Genomic DNA, 22077 nt, shown 5'->3' on the forward strand with positions numbered 1-22077 from the left:
GGCACTTCAGAAATGAATGCACATTGCAGGCCCCGATTTGATATGTTGCCAAACAGGACCGCAAGCCTGCATAATTCTGCCAAAAAATATCAACTGTTTCATCTGGTTAGAGGCAGGGTGCTGAAAACTGCTTCTGTGTGGTGAAGCGATCCTAGGCAAAGGCTGTGTACAGCATTTTTTTTTTACACAATCAAAATTTGCAGGATTTTCCTCATTCAATTGCTGTTAAACAGCATATACACCACCTGACAAACGCATTGGGATGACACACTCAATCAGTTGACATATCAGCTCAGTTTTCTCCAGCCATTCCACTATTGACTGTCTAGAGTTACTGTCAGTAAACACTGGTATAAGCTTTGGGTTGAAGGCTATAATTGCCGAAATAGTTTGAACTTTCGTAAGGGAAAGACAGACAGAGCAAAATAAGTTTTTGAATAATGCTCAAGGGAAGTAATTCACTTCTGGAGAGCACAAATAGAAGAGTTCTCTTTTTCAGCACATTCTCTGCCACTTCTGAGACCGTATGGTTGTCGTAGGAAAAAGGGTTAAACGGAATCCTAGGGGCACGTTTCTGCTTAAACTTAAAAAAAAAGAATTTCCAAGCTGGTAGTTTTCAGTTAAATACTGAGAACTTTAACAAGTTCTAGTAGAGCATCGAAGATTTAGCATATCAGCATCCTCTGAAGAGTCTACAAACAGTGGAAGGGGAAGAGGTGTTCTAAAAGGTATTTCCACTGAAGAATGTTGACTTAAAAATTTATGTTCAAGAATAATATCACTGCCTAGCTTGGCAATGATCGATGCTTGATATTTTGTACTACCTAACATTCATTAAAAAGACAACACAATGTCTGAGAGTAGAAGACAAATGCGAAATGCTAGCCATGAAGACGGTTATGGAGTTCCCAATGGCTACAAGCGTAACCTGAAAAAGACTTTAAGGAGTGTTCACCGGTATGTAAGTGTAGTTTTAGGTGGTTGCTATTTTGGAAGACCCGTGAAAGTTCAATAGCATGGCCTTGATCGCCTTTAATGCATTGGGATAAGTGCTCCTCTCCACTTACTTACGATGGTTTAATGCGTGACTTTGGTTATTCCTCCTTTCACAAGTGGTCTGCAAGTAAAATAAAAATAAAATTAAAAAGAATTAGAAAAAAAGAAGAAAAAAAAAAACAATGAAACAAACTCAAAGTCTCCGAAAAAATAGGTGTGATGTGAGCCACAGTCTGTATACGGCGTTGGGATAGGTGCTCCTCTCCATTTACTGCCTCCTTAAAGAAATTAACTCAAGTGGACTGTTTCATTTCGTAGTTAATTCACAACTACCACATACTATGAATAAAATAAAACTCCAGTCGTCAGTTCTCGTTTTTACAAGGATTAATTATTAAATAAAACCCCTGACTACAATATTTTGCTATTATACAGTGGAATTAATTTGCTATTATACAGTGGCATTTTTTAACAATGGAAATATTTACAGTTGCATGTAACAGTTCGTTCAGAAAAATAAAAATAAATCTATCTGCAACGCACGATTTTTTTCTTTTTTTTCTTCCCTCTTTCTCTCTTGTGATATTCCTGTCACCTGTGGTCAGTGAGAGACGTGGTTAGTGGATGGCGTGGGTGAAGAGGCTAGTTCAGACTCTGTGTACACTCCAATTCAATTCAACTCAACTCAACTGCCAAAATTCGCTCTTGCATGCCTTCTTATAGCTAGAAAGCGGGGAAAGCTGACGAGGTCTAAAGTTCCATTCTGTCAATTAGCCCCTGCATTATCAAAATTTAATTCACCTGGATTGGCCAATTTGATAGAATCACCTATGCATGTTAATTAAGTAATTTTCCATCGAAAGCTTCTCACGAATCTTAGGTCAAATACTGGTTCCCAAGTTTAGACAAAACAACTTTAATATTAATATTCAGGCAAAACAACTATTCTCCCTAATGTAATGGGTTCCATCACAAAACAATATTATTATTAAATATTATTATCAATCCCAAATCTGTTCAGCTGAAGTTATTTTTTCCTTATTTTGATTTGAGTCATCAACCAAACAAATGAATTCAGCAAGGTAATCAGGAATTGCCCGGGATTGTTCATGTGATAGAAGCTCTAATTCAGCTCTATTTTAACCGTTATTAATGTAAACCACAGGTGGTTTGGTCACACCATCATAATTCTTTCAGAACTTGGTGTCATAACCAATCCAAACCTCTTTACTTTATTAGGATGGATAACACTTTCAGAGCTCGAAGTATCAATGATATTCGCATCGGATTCCCCTTAATTTTTCCCTATAATGATGAAGGAGAAAAGAAACAGATGAAAGAACTGAAGTAGCAACAAGAAACATATCACAGTTTATAGCAGCCGCAGTTGATGATCTGCAAAAACATGCAAAATGCCCCCCCCCTCCCATTTTTTTTACAATTCCAATAAGATTAAATTTTTGGCAGATCGTCATGTTTCAGGTTTCCACAAAAGAAACATTTCAGTTCAAAGCAGGCCACTACTGCAGAGTGCTTAGTGCACACTGACTAATCGATCACTACTTCCCCATTTTTTGCCGGGGACACAAAGGCAGTTAGAGGGTCCTATTTGGTGTATGAAGTTAACTGTCTCTGGGCTGTTTCTAATGTGAGAGTTTGGTTGTATGCCACGTGTAAGTCGAGTGTTTTGTTTTCAAAGAGCCTCTGTCTGATATGGGACAACAGAATCCCATTTATATGTTGCTGTTACGGTCTGGAAATCACAGTCCTTGGCGAGTTCTTTCAAAGACTGGAAATATTGGTCCACATTCCCATATTTCTGCCGACATGCCACCAATAACTGTTGTCAGAAAACGCTAGTTTTCAGCTGGACGAAAACCTCTTTGAGAACGTTAATAGTTGCTTGATAATCGTTAATGTCCGAAATGTGTTTGGAGAAACGAGATTGATTAATAAATTGAGTTTTAACCCATCCAAGGTTAACTCATCTGTAACCACCTTCAGAAAAGTATTAAAAGATTTTTTTTCCCAATGTGTTGGGTCAAAATCCACTCGATCGGGTTTTAGGTGGGCCTCTACTTTTTTAGTTAAATAAATCGTAGAGACAGAATCAAAGTCTGAGTAAGCTTGGGAAGCTTTATTTAACTAAAACCATCGCAGAGACGTTACGCACACTGGCCATAATTTAAAAAGGAGGTGAAGTTTTGAATAATGTTCAAGGGAAGTTATTCTCTTTCAAAGAGCGGAAATAGATAAAGAAGAGCTCTCTTTTTCAGCACAGTATTATTTCTTTGATCTGTTTTAATGGTAATAAATGAAAAATAAAACTCTTGTGTTTATTCATTTAAATTAAAGCAAAATCAATTAACATTTGTTTCGCTAAGGCGTTTTCATATTTTAATCACACAAAATACATAAGTTCTGGGATTGAATTATATTTTAATTTTTTAATTAGCTGTAATTTATGATTAATTACCTATCTCTCTTACTTAGCTATGTATTTTTTTGTACTCTCTCATTCCAATATTTCTTAATGTATTTGTGAACATTAAGAGAAAGAAAATATAACTTTTTTTCTCAGCATTATCACATACTTTACATACATGTCTTTACACACCAAAAGCGCATATATAAATTCAATGGCAAAATGATAAATCTTTTTATTTCTATATAATCCATAAAGATTCTCCATGTGGAAGTGAAGAGATTAAGTTCATGAATTTTTGAATAAATTTAAAGTAGAATAAATAGCAGTGATAAATCTGATCCAGTGGACTATTGGTACATCTAGTTATTATGATAGGAACAACAAACTCTTACACATTTAAAACCAGGCCAAATCATCTGCATGGGACCTGCTGATTCCAAAAGTTTGTGGGAGAGAGGATTGCATGGAATACCAGCAGGAGTGAATTCTCGCGGCTCGAGATTTTGAATATATTTCTCTTCTGGATTGTTAGAAGCTAGCTCTCAGTCATGTGACTGAGTTTGTGATAGGTTAAACCGGCAACTCTCTGTCTATCTATCTATCTCTGTCTGTCTGTCTGTCTGTCTGTCTGTCTGTCTCTCTCTCTCTCCCCTAGTACTAGTAAAAGGGTGTAAGGTTTACGATTTTCATCCGGTTCAGATGAAGATTCTGACAGTATAATTAGACTTCGTTTACAAACACTGAGGAATTTAAATTTTTATTCGTTGTTTTTTACAGATTGCAACAAAAATTTGGATGTTTATAAAGAAAACGCAAGTGGCAAATCGCAGGGCAAAATCATAAATTCCAACTACAATGTTAACACGAACACGAGGGATCTGAAAATCAATTGGGAAGCAAGTAAGTTTCTATTTTTTCGAATGAAACAACCATGGTTACACCAAAGTTCAATGTGATCATATTATTTTTTTTTCAAATTCACCGAATGATAATGGAAACTATATTGACAATGTTGAAAGAATGGATAAGAGTTCTTTAGATGAAAAGTTATGGTAGCAGAGAATGTCAAGAATCATGTGAGAGTAATAAGTGATGATGATAATAAGTGATGATGAAAGATTTTAGAGAAAGATAAATGAAACTGGGTTAGAAATTAATTTGGAAGTCAATTTTTAAAAACCGTCCAATATATGTTAGTATCTAAAACGAACATTAAATGATGATGATGATGATGATGATGATGATGATGATGATGTAATGCTTATATTGACAGCATTTTTGTTAATCTGTTATGTTCAAGCTTGACATAGCATTTTTGTTGGTATGTTACACTAATATTTGGATAGTATGAGTAATGATGATGATGATGATGATGATGATGATGATGATGATGATGTGGATCTGTCGTCTTATCACTGAATGCAGTTGATTATATTGAATGAATGGATCCATTTTGGATTCATTTTGGAGAATAATTCGCTGTCATATTGAATCCTGTCATAGTAAATGACCACACAGAGATTTTATGAATGAATTAATTTCTCTCCATTCTTTTTTCTTCCTGTACAGATATAACAAATGTGAAGGGATTCAAAATTCTCTTGAAGCCGACTGGCAAACCTGATATTTGCCGAATATTGGACTACACTGATACGTTAAAAAATTATCCTCTTGGTGTGGTAGGTGCTGCTTTCTTATACTACTTTGCATGATTTCTTGATTTTTCTCATTTTTTGTGTTATTTTGAAAATGAAATATTCTTTAAAATTTGTTTTATGGCATATCAATCCTGCTTGGATTATTTTATACCGAATCCCATAATTTTGATCAAAATTTGTAAATTTAAAGTTTTAAACATTTTCAAATCATTCAGATGTTGAAGTCAAGTTATTGCCAAGTTGTTGCATTCTCATTGCATTGTGTCGATCCATGATTATTACAAAGTTCACAATTGTTATGCATACCACGATTATTCCTGGTTATTCCTCGACAGTAATCCTTCTAAACGTAGGGGATGTCGGCATTCAATTAAAGCTTCTCATTCAGACCTTCAAAAAGATTAGCTCAACATAAAGCTGATAGAAGACAACGAGAAAGGATGAGGAATCTGCAGAAATTCAAAGGAGGAAATATACAACATATGGGAATAGTAGAGAAGAATTTTTATTATATCACAAACAAAGGATCATGGTATTTTTTTATTCAGAAAGGGAGATAATAAGAAAGACAAGCGTTATCGGACTTCCAACACTCTTAGAATGCAATTGTGCTTATATGTATATAGAAAACTAGGTGTAACAGCATCATATCGGCAAACTGGTTTTAATATGTGAATAAAAGTTTTAAATTTTTCTAGTTTTGCTCGACTTGGGGATTTTGTCATAACGTCTGTGAGCATATATAGTGTAGAGTAATAAATCATCTCTATATGTTTGCACTTTAGTTCCATGGCCCCTGGAAAGCGCTATAGCACTTTGATTGTCCTCAAATATTTTAATAGGCACGTATTTCGCATGTAGATAATGCAATCATGGGTTGTCTTTTTGATTTCCAGGAAGTAGGTGAGCCATATTTTGTTCAACTGAAAGTATTTTGTCTGTTGCATTGAGCTGATGCTCAAATGGCATCACTGTATGCATATAGCTGGAGTCGGTCATGAGTTTGTTGTTGCAAAGAAAAAAGAGTACGAAAACATCAGCTTACTGCAGCAGCGTCGTCCGTCGGTACTTTCCGTAGACTCGTTTTCACGCCTGCTCCAGTGGCCTGTCTTTATAAAAGACAGAGTCCTCCAAATTTGCATATGTGCACGAGAGCACATGAGATCCTGCGAGACTGCATTGTTATATAAGGCCGCAGGCGCCATCTTGGACCCTTTTCAGCATCATGCCACTGCATCGGCAAAGCGTACACCATGGCTGTTTAAGAGGTAAGCCACAATTTTCGCCACAGAGTTTTTTGTGTAGCATAGGTGATACCGCATAGTACTCTTTATGTACCTCAGTACATGCTAGGCTGCCATCCAGTGCTGTTCATTTGGTTCAGATAAATGTTGTAATTATTTTCTGACACGATAACTTCAATCTGGCCGAACACAGATCGTCAAGTAAACTAAACTACTGACGACTTCACGATATTTTCTAGAGTCGATTAGGCCATCAGAGTTATTGTCAGTTGAATCCAACTTTTGGTCACATGGTGCTGTTCTGGGTTTACAGTCAGACATGTCGAATCTTTCTAGTATTTTTAATGTATACCTTTCTGGGCTCATTTGTATATAACCTTCAGCTACATTGAAATCTATCCTTAGCAGAGTTTCCCAGGTCTTTCATTTTTAACTCGAACATTACACTCTGTTTGATGATGTTTAGTTTATCAATGTTATCAGCAGCGATAATTAAATGATCAACTCATGAAATGCTAATGATTCTTTCTTTATCATTGTGACGTATATAGATGCAATGATCAACTTGGTTCTGGGTAAAGTTATTTTTGGTGAGGCGGTTATGCAGGGTCTGGCTCTAGTTTCTGCCCGATTGTTTTAAGCCGTATAAGGATTTGTTTAGCATACAGACTAGTTTCTCGTCTGTTTTCCATTTTATTTCAAATCCCTCTCGTCGCTCCACGTAAATTTCATAATCAATTAGGGCATGGAGATATGCTGTTTTCACATCCATTTGATGTACCATGAGATCGTACTGGGTAACCATTTGCATTAATATACACATTGATATGATGTCAGCTGTCGGAGAGAAAGTTTCTGTATAATCTACTCCTTTGGTTTAGTTATAGCCCCTTGTGACGAATCTTGCTTTGTATTTGGGAGAACCATTAGAGTTTTCTTTGATTTTGTATACCAATCTACCACTCACTGTCGTTTTGCTTTTAGGTAAACGTTATTTCCCTGTAGAGAATCAATTTGCTCCTGCATTGCTTGATCCTGTTTATAGGTATATAGTACACCATGTGCGGCTTTGTAGCAGCAGTCGATGTTAATTAGTGTGTGATCACTTCCGGCCTGAACTCTTGTTACAAAGTTCTCCAAGTAGTCAGGTGTTTTGCATCCCCGTCTTGGGTATCTCTGAATATAGCTATCCTCTTCTGGTATTTGGTGGTTCATCAACACTGAATCGTTTAGGGTCTTCCAATTAAAAATTTTTCATCGAATCTTGTTGGTAGAGATCCTCACCATCGTCAATCGGTGGATAGGTTTGGGTGTCTTGAATTTAATTTGTGTTTGTACACTTTTCAGTTTTCTATGCTGGATTGTTTAAGTTATATCTGACAAATATCCCTTTCCGACATTCTGAGTCTAGTTTTCCTTTTATGTTAAAATAGGCATAGCGCACTGAAAATGTGCATTTTTGAAAGGTCAGGTTTTCCCCTAGTCATTTCATAATAAGGGGTTTCCTTTAAACAGTTATTAAAGCATCTGTTTCGTATAACTGCAAATGTCATAACTTCAAATGTCATAACTGCAAATGTCATAACAGCAAATGTCATAACTGCAAATGTCATAACAGCATACGACCATAAGGTTTTGGGTAAGACACTTTCCACGATCATACATCTTACCATTTCAAAGCGTTTACAAATTTCTTTCGCTTGTTCTGGTGAGTATGGCGCCGAGGTTTCGTGTTTTATGTTGTTTTTGTAGAGTAATTTTTGGAAGTCACTTGACTTGAACCATTTTCTGATCACGGTATTTTAATTTTGTCATAAAGAGAAATATCTGCAATAAAATTTTTGTCAACGAGTGTAATGTTGCTTTTATTTTTAATGAAATATATGAATGCTGCACCAGAGAAATCATCGGTTAATGAGACAGCGTATCTGTTTCCATTTTAATCGCCTGATCTATGGGGCTGGCTAGGTTTGAGTAGACTAAATCAGGGGTTTCTAAACTTCAGAATACCGTGGAACCCCTGAGTAGAGAAAAGGTTTTTCATGGAAAACTAATAAGATAAGTTCTAAAATAAATATGAAAAACATTAATTTCAAATTTTAACACGAACTAATGATAATGTTTGCACCATTTTTGTTTTTGATTAATCAAAAATTGTTGCACTTTTTGTTAATTTATTTTTTCTTTTCTTTTTCATAAACCATCTTCAAACTCTACACTTGTAGTTATGCATCATATTTCTTTCCAGTAAAAAAGGATCAATAATTAAATGCATTGATTGTTCCATATAAAGCATTTGGTTCTCTTTAAGAAAAGGCTTTTGGAACCCCTCATCTTCGCTCATGAAGCTGCAGGGCTCCATGTAACCCACTTTAGGAAACCTGGACTAAATGTAATACACTAGTTGCTTGCTTGTTGAGGTGTCCATTCTACTTTGAAAGAATTTTCCTTGAAGGCAAATGTCAATTTTTGTTACTTGTATTTTTATTTTCTACATCGGATAGTTTTGTCATGTCGTCGTAGTTACAGTGGCCAAATATTTTGTACCACGTGTGAATATCGTAGCATTGATGACAGCTGTCTTCAGCAATTTCAATTACCACGTTCATTAAATAGTCTTTTGTGTACATATATTTTAAATTTTCTTTAATTTTTATTTTTCGGTTCATTTGAATTTGCTTTAAACTTTTGCTCCATTTTTGGTTGCGGTTTTTATAGAAAATATGTCAGAGGATATAAGTAGCCCCATTTTTAGGGTAACTGCCACACAGTTTCCATTCATATCAAGTAGATGTATTTCAGCGTCTCCTTTTTTTTAATGATATACCACTAGTTTTCTGTCCCATCGTCAAGTTCATATAGTGGTTCTTTGAGAGCAAAGAAGACTGGAGCCTTGGAGACAACCAAATTCTAATGAAGTCCAATGGTCATTGCGAGCAAGAAGTCAATGGCAAGTGACTATTGTGATGATGGAGAGTACAGGAAATATGAGATTTGTTGTCACTCAGACTCCAGACAACACCACAAGTTATTATCAGTGAGTAATCTCTGATGACCTGTATGAAAACTCCTAGTGAGTACAAATAATAATAATATGAGTGCAAAGAGGACTGAGACCTTTAGGAGGCTTTTTGACACCCAAATTCTAATGAAAAGAAATAGTAAGCAACTGTTGTGATAATGGAAATTCATTTGCAAACGAAAGAGCTGAAGAGTACTGGAAGTCTGGGGAGACTTGTTGTAACAGACTCCATGAAACACCTTAGGTTGTTCTCAAAGAGATATCTTTGATAGCGGTCTGTGTGAAAACTCCTAGTGAAAACTCCTAGTGAACAACAACAACAACAACAACAACAACAACAACAATAATAATAGTAATAATAATAATAAATAACCAAGGAAATAGTATGTATCAATATACACAAATAATGCAAGAGAGGGAAAAATGGGGAGGTGGTCAGAGTTCCCCGAAGAGATTAAACGCTTTTAGCAATTCCTTTTGCCGAAACAAATAAGATTTGCGGATGGCGATAGAAACAGATTCGAAAAATTTTAAATGATTTTTAGATCCGCTCTATGAAGTATCTCAAACCACTCCATTTTATATTTATTGGCACCACAAGGATTCTCAACCAGATGTTAACCAATAGTGGAATCCAAAACTTTAGAGAAAGGGAAACTAACAGATCCTACTCTACCCTGTCTAATCTTGGATGGAACGTGCTGGTTTATACGAGTCTGCAAATGCAAAGAAGTCCACCTGACATAACCAGCATCACACTGGCATTTAAATTGATAAATAATATTACTATTTTGGATGTAAGGCAAACGATCCTTGCAAAAAGAAGGAAAAGCAGGTCTAGTAGTTGTAGAGTTGAATGTAATATTCAAAGAAGAAAGCACCCGCGTGTGTGTGTGTATCGTGCGGTCATACAACTTACCTTCGGATGGGATCTGAGAGAAAAATAAATTAAAGACGGCAGCCATGGATTTATAAGGTGTAGTCTTGTGGAATCTCACAAGATCTCATCTTCCACTGCACACGTATGCAAATAGAATGGGGGTCAGTTTTCTAATAAAATGCCTGTTTTATTTTGTTTTTGCTGTTTACCAGCCCATTTAACTGCAGTAGTATAAACCAAACAGAGTAAAAACAATTAATAATACTGCTAACAACCAGTTTACTTAATTTTATACCATTATCCCATATTATATATATATATATATATATATATATATATATATATATATATATATATATATATATATATATATATATAGCTCATTACATGTCAAATCAGCAAGGGGTTAAACCATGTCTGACACGGATTTTTTCCAATTCGCTACACTTATAGATCTCCATGAATGGAATTGAATGGCACTTGTTACAAATCTCAAGGTCAAGAGGTTCCTGAGATAAGACCTTGACCTTTTTACAAACGTGAATTTTTAGGAAGAAGTAACCAACTTTAAAAGACGATATCTCTGTTGTTTATGGGTCAACAAAATTCATTTATATATCATTCTAAAGTTATATATCATTCTAAGTTCTAAAGGATAGATCTGCAATTTTATCTGGGGATATTTTTATTTCAAGGTCAAATAAAAATAGAAAGAAAGAAATTTATGCTTGAATGTCTACATCTCATCTGCAGAGTTTGACACAAACATTCCCAAAGGTTCAACAAGACTTACAGAAAATTAGAGATTAAATTGGTCAAATCTTTGTAAGAATATCAAATCGCATGAATAATCCAAGTCATCCAATGAAGCTGCATCCAATGCACATTTATATCATCATTTCAAACATATTAAAGACGTGTAAAATGAGAATAGTCCAAATAATACACAGTATCAATTCTCATCCTGAAACTTTAAAAAAATGCGAGTTCATATTTGGAAACGACTACATAAAACAAATTATGTGGAAATATCCAATAGTAATTTGTACAGCTTTGCAATTGAATCCACACTCATCAGAAGGAATTACTTATAAAATTTTGCAGATGCTTACACCAATATCTTTAAGCCAATAAAGACTTGGCCAGAAATTAGTTCAGAAGTCAGCTTTTAAAATATTGATCAATGCATACCAAAGATGATAATTTCCAAAATAATTCAATTTTTTTTTTTCAGTACCGGTTTTCTTTCTTTTCTTTGCCTAATCTCTACAGCAATGTACATTTTACAGCAGAATTGTCTCCCTTGCCAAACCGGGACAACTCAAGTGTTGTTACATCAACATTTAACTCAGTGGGTAAGATGTTTTACAATTTATTGCAAATTTTTGGCTCAAATCATTTCACTATTTGCATTTTTAATAATAACTAGTTGCTTTAACCAGTTTTGAAATTTAATTATACTTCACTATTTGAAATCATTGAACCAAACCTAATTGATAAGAAAAAGAAGACAAGACATTCGCTCCGTGTTTCTCTGTTTCTCTGTGTGTCTGTTTCCGTTTTTTATTGCCCGTTTTGAAGCATGTTTTATTATTAAAAAGACTGACACAAGGCAACATATGAAATAAAAGTATTCAATTACCAATAAAGTAAATCTGGTTAAATAGTAATTTATCTGATTCATATTGTTCACAGTAAACTAGTATAGAGGGTGAGAAAAATGAAGGGACTCAGTGGAGAAAAAAAAAGCTAAGATGTATGCATGACGGAGGGAAACATAGAGAAAGAGGAAGAGTAAACATTGGGAGGGAAGGGGGCTAAAGCAAGCAAGATGTCGGATAAGATATTAAAATATGGTATATAACAATGTTTGTATTGAGGATAAATACACATAAATAATCACCTATATATATGTATAGATATACACACATACACATAAACGCAAATATTAAAGCAGTCAAAATGTCAGATACAAAAAATAAATCAGCAGAAGGAGTTATAGCAATTGCGGATAGTGTCGTCTGAACAAGTAAAACACATGTGAACGAGTACGAAAAATGCATACATTAATGAATACGGACACAAATATAGCCATATATATATATATATATATATATATATATATATATATATATATATATATATATATACACACAAGTACACATGCACAAACGGATATAAACCCATACAGACACACACACACATATAGATACACATGCATACATACATGCATGCATACATGATGATGGCAGCGAATTCGTTTTTGAACATTACCATTACTTGATATAGCACAAAAAAAAAGAAACGATATACAGAAACGCGAAAACAAATCAGTGATGGGCCGCACGAAGGTGGTTTTTAAGCCCTGCCAAACTCTGGCATTCCTTGGCACACATTGTGCAAACATGTGCGCTACTAGCAGCACATTCTTGATGGTCACTTCTATGTACAATCAAATGCCGCTTCAAATCACCTGCTGTTTTGTACGTCCGCCCGCAGTTGACACAGGTTAGATCTGGCAACACAAGACTGCTTTGTGACCCACTGTGCTGCTGAGTTGTCTGGTGGGTCATCAGCCCAGCTCTGCTCAGACATAATCTTCCGCACATCTCACACTCCAGACCAATTTGGTGCCCCCACCCATCCACTGCTCTTTTCACCCTCCCTTTCCAGATATCATGTTTCAGCCGCTCATACTGGGTTCGATCTGCCTCAAACTTGCCCCCACCTCCCCAAAAGGTCCTTCTCCACTCTCCACGATCCAAACCAAGACTCTCCCAGGTTCTTTCATCACATTTTTTTAAGGTGAATCTCAAACAATCTTTGAATCTCATTTTAGGCTTTTGAGCCAGACGTCTTCCTTCGGCGAGCTCACCATAAACGAGTTGTTTGGGGTGTCAACTGTCTAACATCCTCACTACATGTCCACTCCATCTCAGTCTATGTTTGATAATGTGAGCTTCAGTGCTTAGACATTGGGTCCGTTCAAGTACCTCCACATCACTGACATACATTTGCCAACCCACACCTAAGATTCGCCGTAGGCACATCTGGTGAAACCGCTCAAAACGTCTCAAATGCTTTGTGTATGTTGTCCAAGTTTCATAGGCATAGAGAAGAGCAGAGAGAACGCATGCGGCATAAACCTTAATTTAACCTTAATTTTTGTTGGCAGTAAGATCTCATGACAGTTTCACAAACGCCTGTCGAACTTTCCAAAGGCATCACTTGCCCTGTTGATCCGTAATGATACCTCATCATCCAGGGCACCAGACATACTTAGTGTGCTATCCAAGTATACAAACTTAGCAACAAACGCTATCCTTGATCCACAGATATAAACTGATGGCTCATAGTATGGCATGCTTGGAGCAGACTGATACATTAAGACAGTTTTTTTCAGATTGATAGTCAGGCCCAATGCGCTGCAGGCATCCACAAGATGCCGCATATTTGCCAACGTATGAGCCACCAGATCACAGTCATCCATAACGAGCAAGTCACGGATTGTGTTGGTGAGTACTTTGTACTTGCATTGAAGTGCCTAATGTTGAACAACCTCCCCCCCCCTAGTAGTTCGGTAACGAATATAGACACCATCAGAGCAACCCCCAAATACCATCCAAAAGACCATGGTGAAATATAACACAGAGTGTGGGTACTGGAATGTCTCCCTGCTTGACACCATTTTCTACTGAGATAGGATCAGCCAGCTTTCCCCCAACGTTGATCACAGCCTTCATATCATCATGGAAGAGCTTTAAGATGATTACAAACTTGTCAGGACAGCCAAGCTTTTTCAGAATCTCCCACAAAGCATCCCTGTTGACTGTATAAAAGGTCTTGATCAAATCGATGAATACCTGATACAGACCCTTTTGCTATTCTATACATTTCTCCTGTAGTTGCCTGGCTGTAAAAATCATATCCACTGTCCCTCGACATCTTCTGAAACCAAACTGCGACTCAGGCAAAACATCGTCAGCATTCTGTCATTACCAACTACTGACAGCAAAGAGATGCCCCGATAGTTTCCACATTCATCGCTGGTACCCTTCCCCTTGTTTAGCACCACCATCAATGCATTCCGTCAATCCTGCGGAACACACTCATCCCATCAAGCAGTCTGCAACAAGTCCGCTAAGTGTTGCATCATCTTGGGTCCAGAACATTTAAAGATCTCTGCATGCAAACGATTCAGGTCAGGAGACTTTCCATTGTTCAGCTTATGGACAGCTGCTCCAATTTCCTGGAGTCAGGGAACCTCTTCCAAGATATCCTTAACCGGATTGCTAGAAATCGACCTAACAAACTCCTGATCAACGTAAGAAGGTCTGTTCAGGAGGTCATCGAAATGCTCCCTCCATTTATGAAGAATGTCAGTAGGGTCTTGAAGAAGATCCCCACTATCCCTCGAGTGCAAAGGAGTGATAGGTGATCTGGATGGTCCGTAAATCACACGCAGTAGGCTGTATAAGACCTTGGTGTTGTTCGAATCCGAGGGAAGCTGTATTTCCTCAGCTTTCTGCCTCCACCATTCATCCTGTATGTTTCGCAACCTCCTCTGCACCTCACGCTTGATTGTCTTAAACTTGCCTCTGAATCAATCTTGCTCACCATCCGTCAAACCACCCCCATAAGCATGCAATTCCTTGGCCTTTGAATCAAGCAGAGCCTGAATTTCAGTATCATTCTCATTGAACCAATCCTGATGTTTACGCTCACAATAACCTAATACTGTCTCACATACCTCATAGACAGACTCTTTAAAAGCAGGCCAAGTGTTTTCACAGTCAATCTCTTCCATCTCCTTGACTAGTTTCTCCCTCACAATATTGTCCCTTAGACGGGCAACATTAAGTCGCTTTGGGATAGCCACACCCGGTACCCTCATCTTGGACTTCATAACACCCTTAACCTTTGCACCGACCAACCAATGGTCGGTCCAGCACTCTGCACCATGCATGACATGAACACTGCAGATATCCCTCATCTCACGCTTTCTGACTAACACATAGTTTATCAAGTGCCATTGTTTGGAACCAGGATGCGTCCGGGTCGTCTTGTATTTGTCCTTCTGCTGAAACACTGTGTTACCGATTTTAAAACCCATCTCTGAACAAAACTGCAACAACATCAGACCATTGCTATTACACTTGCCCACTCCGTGTTTACCCAGCACAAATCTCTTCCCACCCTAGCATTAACATCTCCAAGAATGAAGATCTTGTCAGCAGAGGGAATGCGTCTAACTACACTGCACAAAGCAAGGTAGAAAGCACCCTTTTCATCTTCCATAGTGGGTGCATAGACACTCAAAAAGTTGTATAACGACCATTTACCAGAGGTAACCTCATAGTCATGATCTGGTCACTCACACCACAGGGAAGTTCTTCCAGGCTTGAAAGAATTGATGCCTTTATAACAAAAGCCACAGCTGATTCTCTCTTACATTCATCTGCTCTACCACTCCAGAAAATGGTGTAGACCCCAGCCAACTCAGAAAACTGTCCCTCATCAGCCAGCCTGGTCTCAGACAGAGCAACTATGTCCATGTCATAACGTTGAAGTTCCTTAGATACAAGAGTAGATCTACACTTTGGACGCTTTATTACTGACGGCAAGTCAAGCAGCGTCCGCAGATTCCAACAGCCGGTGGTCATTGTCATATATTTCCGGAGTGGTAGTACCTGTTAGGGTCCCAACTATGGGTTAAATAGAAACCAACGTGAAAACAACAAATATATTCTATTAAAAAAATTTTTCTTCAAAATTTTTGGATTCGGCATTAAATAATCCGAAAAGGGTTGATATGCCGTAAAACAAAAACAAGCAACCAACTAAACAACTGCCACATTGAACCAAAAAGAAGAACAAGTCAACATCATTGGATGCAGCAGTCACCGCAGATTTTATATCAGAGTTTTCCTTCTCCCAGAGAGGTTGCCTTCACCACGGCTTATGGGAGCCCTCTCCACCCACCATGCCATTTGATCCATGACTGGGACTTATATGAGTGGGTCATATATGCTGCAGTTTACAGGGCCTAAGCTTCTTTGGAGGTTTCTGTCAGGGTTACCTCACCTTTAGCATTTGGTTAAATAACCTTGGCCTACAAGGCAGTGGAAGTTCAGTTATATGGCGCAGGACATTCGCTGTTCATCAGAGCCCTGTCTGTGTGGCAGTGGTCATGACGTGCACGTGGGGTTGATTTGTCTGGGAGAAGCTAAGACACATGTCCACACTAGACCTTGACCACATACATACATACATACATACATGATGATGATTGCAAACATCTTGTCAGACGAGTGCCACTCCCTCAGACACTTAATGCCCATGAGCCCAGAAATGACTTTTTTTTTTCTTAGTTCTACTGGTGAATTCACACGCTCACGCAGGCATGATACTGAAGACAGTCATTGAGATCAATTATTACATGTTTCCAGCATTTCAAGCCTCCATGCGTCATAACTTTTCCATCGCCACAGGACCATTTTTATAGACAAATGCCCGAGGGAGTATCTATACACAGGTGATGTTACAGAGTCTTAGCTTTGTACGACAGCTAAGTCTCTCTCTCGGTTCAAAATGTTGAGATCCAGCAACAAGCAAGAGCAAGATAGCCAGCAACAAGTTAAACCGCAGACCAGCTTAATGCGGGTACTGGTCACCCGCTTTATGGTTTTTTAAATCAGAGATTTGATTCTCCTAGAAAGGTTGCCTTCACCACGGCTTATGGGAGCCCTCTCCACCCCAACACACAAACACACATGGTGCTAGTTGGCCGTTGACCCCTAAAAACATACATACATACATACATACATACATATGTATATATATATATATATATATATATATATATATATATATATATATATATACATATGTATGTATGTATGTATGTTTTTAGGGGTCAGTATATATTTATCTATTTATGTATATATTTATCTATTTATGTATATATATATATATATATATATATATATATATATATATATATATATATAGATAAATATATACTAACACAGAAACACAATACTGTCTCAAGCAAAGAAAACAGAAAAAAGAGAGTACTACATATATACAAAGAAAAAATATACAAATTTAAGCAGTAATTAAAAATCAAAAACTAGTAAATCTAAATAAATTAAAGGATTATAAAGAAAAATATGAGAGGGTGCCTGTAAGTAAATACGTTGGTATTATGTGCATTCGGTAAAGAGAGAGGTACACCTGTTGTGTAAGTTACTTTATTCCTTTCATCACGTAATCAATTAATTTAATTGCATTTTAGACCACAGTTGCATAAACTAATATTCTAATAAAAATATTAGATAAAACAAAAATATCGGCTGCAAATAATTTAAAGGAGAATCCCAAATAGCAAACTAAAAAGAGTAAAAAATATATTTGTAGGAACAAATAAAAAAGTGGGTGGGACAGATGAAGACCAAGATTAATGCAATAAAAAGGAAAAAAGTATATACTATTAAGGTGAATGGAAGTGGAGTAATTGCAAATCCCAGAAAGACATCATAATTAAAAAAAAATTCATATGTACACATAGGGAGACGGATTAGAAAGAACTACAAAAGAGGTACATATTATTAAAATAAAGAACAATATGATTGCAGGGTATCAGTGGGGTAAAAAAAAATTGTGTACTTAAATTTTCTCTTATATTGCAATGGAAAATAAATTCATACTTTGTAATTTACAATATTGTTTTTTATTTTTGGAAAAGGATATTATTAAAGCTGTCCCTGAGAGGCAGAGTTAGCCAGCTTAATCCTCATGTATGCTTTTGTTTGTGGTCTGAGAGTCGAGAGCTACTGCATCCGTCGGAAGCCTGCTAATATCCAAATCACTGTCTGATAAAGCTGGCGTAAACCAGAGTGATAACTTGCTAGGCTCAGAATCTGATTCGTTTTTGTCAGTGGTTGCAATTGCATTGCCGGCCATAAGTTTAATGTGACGGGGCGCACCATCAACCCACACTGATTGCGGGCTGCTTACTTCAGTGAGGCGTTTGGTTCTTCTCTCCAGTTACTTCCAGTTTGAATAGTTCAATGCATCTTGACATGGTATCAATGCAATGCATTTGGCTGGTGTTGTGGTATGTCAACTGTTATCTTTTGGGGTGATGTTGTACCAATAGACTGCCTTAGACACTGTACAGTCCTTTCTGACTGCGATGATCTTGATGGTTCTGTGGTTTCATCCGATGATCTCGCTTTCAGTCAGCAGGTAGACACATCAAAACCGTAGATGCACATCCCAATTATCCACAAATTTCTTGAACTCCTTGCTAGTAAAGGCAGTGCCATTGTCAGTCATTGGTGGGCCTTACTCAAAGAAGACACTCTCTAACTGTCAGATGACAGTGGTCACCATACTGCAAATCTAGATGGACCACAATCGATAAACGTAAAAAATTCCCACCGTTGTGGTAAGTTATATCCATTGTCAATCTGCTCCTGTTATGTTTTGCAATCAGCAAACAGATGTCAGATCGATCGACTGGCAGGTTTTGTGAGCTTTTACAGCAGATTTCACGTTTCCTTTAGACACTTGTGGGTTGATTAATCTGGTGAATTACAGAGTTTGCTTCAGTTTTGACAATGGACATTGGCCACCTGGTCTTGATCCAGTTGTTCTCCTACCACTGCACAGATTTACAGCGCTGGCTCTCTTCCTTCTTTTAGCAGATCCAGTCACATGCACTGTACTCTACTGAGGCGTTCTAGCAAGTGTCACATCCATGGTCAATTCATGTTCTTTCACCAGTGATCGACTGTTGCCTAACCAGCATCTTGCCAGTAGCCCTTGTATGAGTCAGTACATCGGGGATTTTAGGAATCTTATTTCCTCATCTCTATCGGATGGTGCTGCTTTTTTACCCAGACCTGCAAGCCAAGAACTCTGGCTTCATCTTTTAGTCACACCAGATCCTTGCAGACCAAACTGAAGTCCATAAAATGTTGGTGCACATGCAATGCAGAGCCCAATCTTTCATTGATGAAAATTTCATCAACATATGCTGACACAGCATGCTCAATTTTGTGGTCTTGTCATATGATGGCGACTATAGCAGATTTCATAATGATGAGAGGTGCCAAATTGAGCCTAAATCCAAGTCACGTGAGACAAAGGCACTGTCCCTTGAAAAGGACAGTTTGAAATGGCCAAAGGGTCTCGTCAACATGAATCTGAAGATATGTGTTCCATAAATCCAGGTGACACATCAACTCCTTGTTGCAGCTATTGTCATAGCTTTTGTGCGTACACTTCTGCATTGGCAGTGAATGCATCCACGAAGACATACCTTTTTCGTTAAAAGAAGCCCTTGGAAAGCCTCAGTGTTTTTTGGGGAAATGGAATTAACTAGCCATTTGTAATCCAAAGCTTCACCTTCTCGTACTCTTTTCTGACGATATCATCTTATGCTCTGCAACCTTGTTGTTGAACTAGCAAGTTCTTTTGGGCAATTTCTACCTGGCAATTCACACTCTCTCATCAAAATCGAAAGAGACATCAAAATTGGGTTCTTTAATACACAGGGCCGCACATACTCTCCTTCTTCCATCAATTTTCACGTCTCTGGCTGACGAAACTGTAACACCTTCTACACTCAAATTGTGTTGATTCCAAGCAGCAGGTCGTAACTGAGGGATCTCCCACGAGCTACCAGAACGTTGACTTTGGCTTGAGCACCTCCATTCCTGAGGAGCGACACATTTTCGACTCCATAGAAAGCCTGGGACATTCCATCAATCGTCTGAATTCTTATTCGTTGACTGCTCCATGTCTGGCATCGATTTGCTCTAACTATTGACTGGGAACACCTGATGTCAACGAACACCAAGCACTGTACACCATCGACTTCCACAACAACCACAAACAATACAGCATTTATTGACCGATTGGGGCAAGGGTAGCAACGGTATCTTATTTCCACACTAGTTTCCCAAACAATTCTGCACTATGTGACCTAGCTTTTTTTTTTTTTTTTTTTTACACAGTGATCACCACTTATCAAGGCCCGGAAGCCACTCAGGGATAAGGGTTATTGCAAGTACATTACGTTAGTGTGGAGATTTGATGAAGTGTTTAATTAAGGGGGCGGTTCATTAGGAATTTGTTAACATTGGACTTGAAAACATCCAAGTTGTAGTCCGGAGGGAAGCAGGAGACGGAACAGAGTTCCACAGGCGTGCAGTTCTAAGAAAGAAGCTTTGTTCATGGAATCCGCATTTTGATTTAGGCACAGATATAGAGTGGGGGAAATTTTTCACAGTGGATTCAGCTAGACTTGTGTTTTTCATGAAAGATTGGCGAGGGGGGACCAGAGATTGGAGTTCAGACGAGCACCTGCCATGGAAATAACAATAAAACAAGGATAGGCTCGCAACGTCTCTTCTGTGGGAGAGAGGTTGCAGGGTAGAGAAAAGGGCATCCCCCACTAAGCCACGAAGTCTATTTTGTACTCTGTCAAGGCAGGATAGGCTGTTTTTAGCAGTTCCTGCCCAGATATGGCAACAGTATTCCATCCTTGGACGTACTTGGCTTTTATATAGATAGAGAATTGCATCAGTAGTGAGATATCTTCTGGAGCTGTAGAAGGATCCCACCATCTTTCCAGCGACCTTGGCAACAGACTTGATGTACGTGTTCCATTTCAGATCAGGAGTAAAGGTCAAACCCAGAAGCTTGTCAAAACACGGGGCCTCACCCAGACGAGAGCCATCCATCACAATTGATGCCAGATGGGGATCAGAGCGTTTGGATGCATTAAAGGTAACTAGCCACATCTTCCCCCACTGAACCACGCGCTCGAGATCAGAGGAGAGAGAATCAGAGAGAACTTTATCATTTACAGCCTTTGGTGTGTTGCTGTAGATGGTCGTGTCATTAGCATAGATGTCAACAAATGATTTAAGTATGTGTTTAGGGAGGTCATTGATGTAGATCAGGAAGAGAGTTGGGCCTAGGATTGACCCCTGAGGGACTCGAGCATTTATATTGCAGGCCTCCGATTTTTGTCCATCTACCACTACTCTTATGAGCCTATCGGAGAGAAATGATTTAATGATTGAGAAAACATTTCCAGTTATACCGTAGCTGGAAATCTTGTGAAGTAGACCCTTATGCCATACCTTGTCGAAGGCCTTTGATATGTCAAGAGCAATTGCCCTAGAAAGGAAGCCTTTGTCGAGAGATTCACTAATCCTGTGGGATATAACCATCAGCACATCTGCGGTAGATCTTGCAGAGCGGAAACCATATTGTGTGTCACTAAGAAGGTTATTCCTGCTGAGGTGGTTGACTATTTCTCTATTTAATATGGATTCCAGCAACTTACTCATAACACACAGGAGACTTATAGGTCTTTACTGAGAGGGAGATGACTTATCACCTGAATTCTTAAATACAGGGCAAACTGATGAGGTCTTCCAGGGAGTCGGAAAGCACTTCTCCTTAAGGCAGCGCTTAAATAGTTTCGTTAGTATGGGAGCAAGTTCTGGTTGAAGCTTTTTTAACACTATAATTGGGATGCCATCAGGGCCAGTTGCTTTACTGGAATCTAGGTTCTTTATTAGCTTGGCGACCTCATGCACGGATATTTGTATGTTACCTAGCTTGTTCTGTGTTATATAGGAGGAAATATGGGGAGTTGATGGCCTTTGTCGCATAGGGTAGAATTAGCTGCAAAGTTCTTTGCAAATAGTTTGGCCTTGTCTGACGCTGACGAGATGACCTCTGGTCCATTGATAATGGTTGGGATAGAACGCACACTTCTGTTCAGGATCCTATTTGTTATTTGCCAAAACTGGTGGGATCCAAGC

At 38.0% G+C, this 22077-nt stretch overlaps 1 protein-coding gene across 5 annotated transcripts in view; it reads left to right on the forward strand.

Moving 5' to 3' along the window:
* Positions 1-22077, forward strand: part of LOC145260548 (uncharacterized) — a 127229-nt gene that overhangs the window by 24681 nt on the left and 80471 nt on the right. For 2 of the 5 annotated variants that reach the window (XM_080118771.1, XM_080118772.1), the window contains exons 3-5: positions 4202-4324; positions 4994-5103; positions 11463-11583. In XM_080118771.1, coding sequence (XP_079974897.1) covers positions 4202-4324; positions 4994-5103; positions 11463-11583 — 354 coding nt within the window. The remainder of the gene's footprint in view (positions 1-4201; positions 4325-4993; positions 5104-11462; positions 11584-22077) is intronic. The other 3 variants (XM_080118773.1, XM_080118775.1, XM_080118774.1) reach the window with 2 other exon arrangements.

This window comes from Euprymna scolopes, chromosome 36 (assembly GCF_053919585.1).
Source record: "Euprymna scolopes isolate OS-2025 chromosome 36, ASM5391958v1, whole genome shotgun sequence".
Classification (NCBI taxonomy): Eukaryota; Metazoa; Mollusca; class Cephalopoda; order Sepiida; family Sepiolidae; genus Euprymna; species Euprymna scolopes.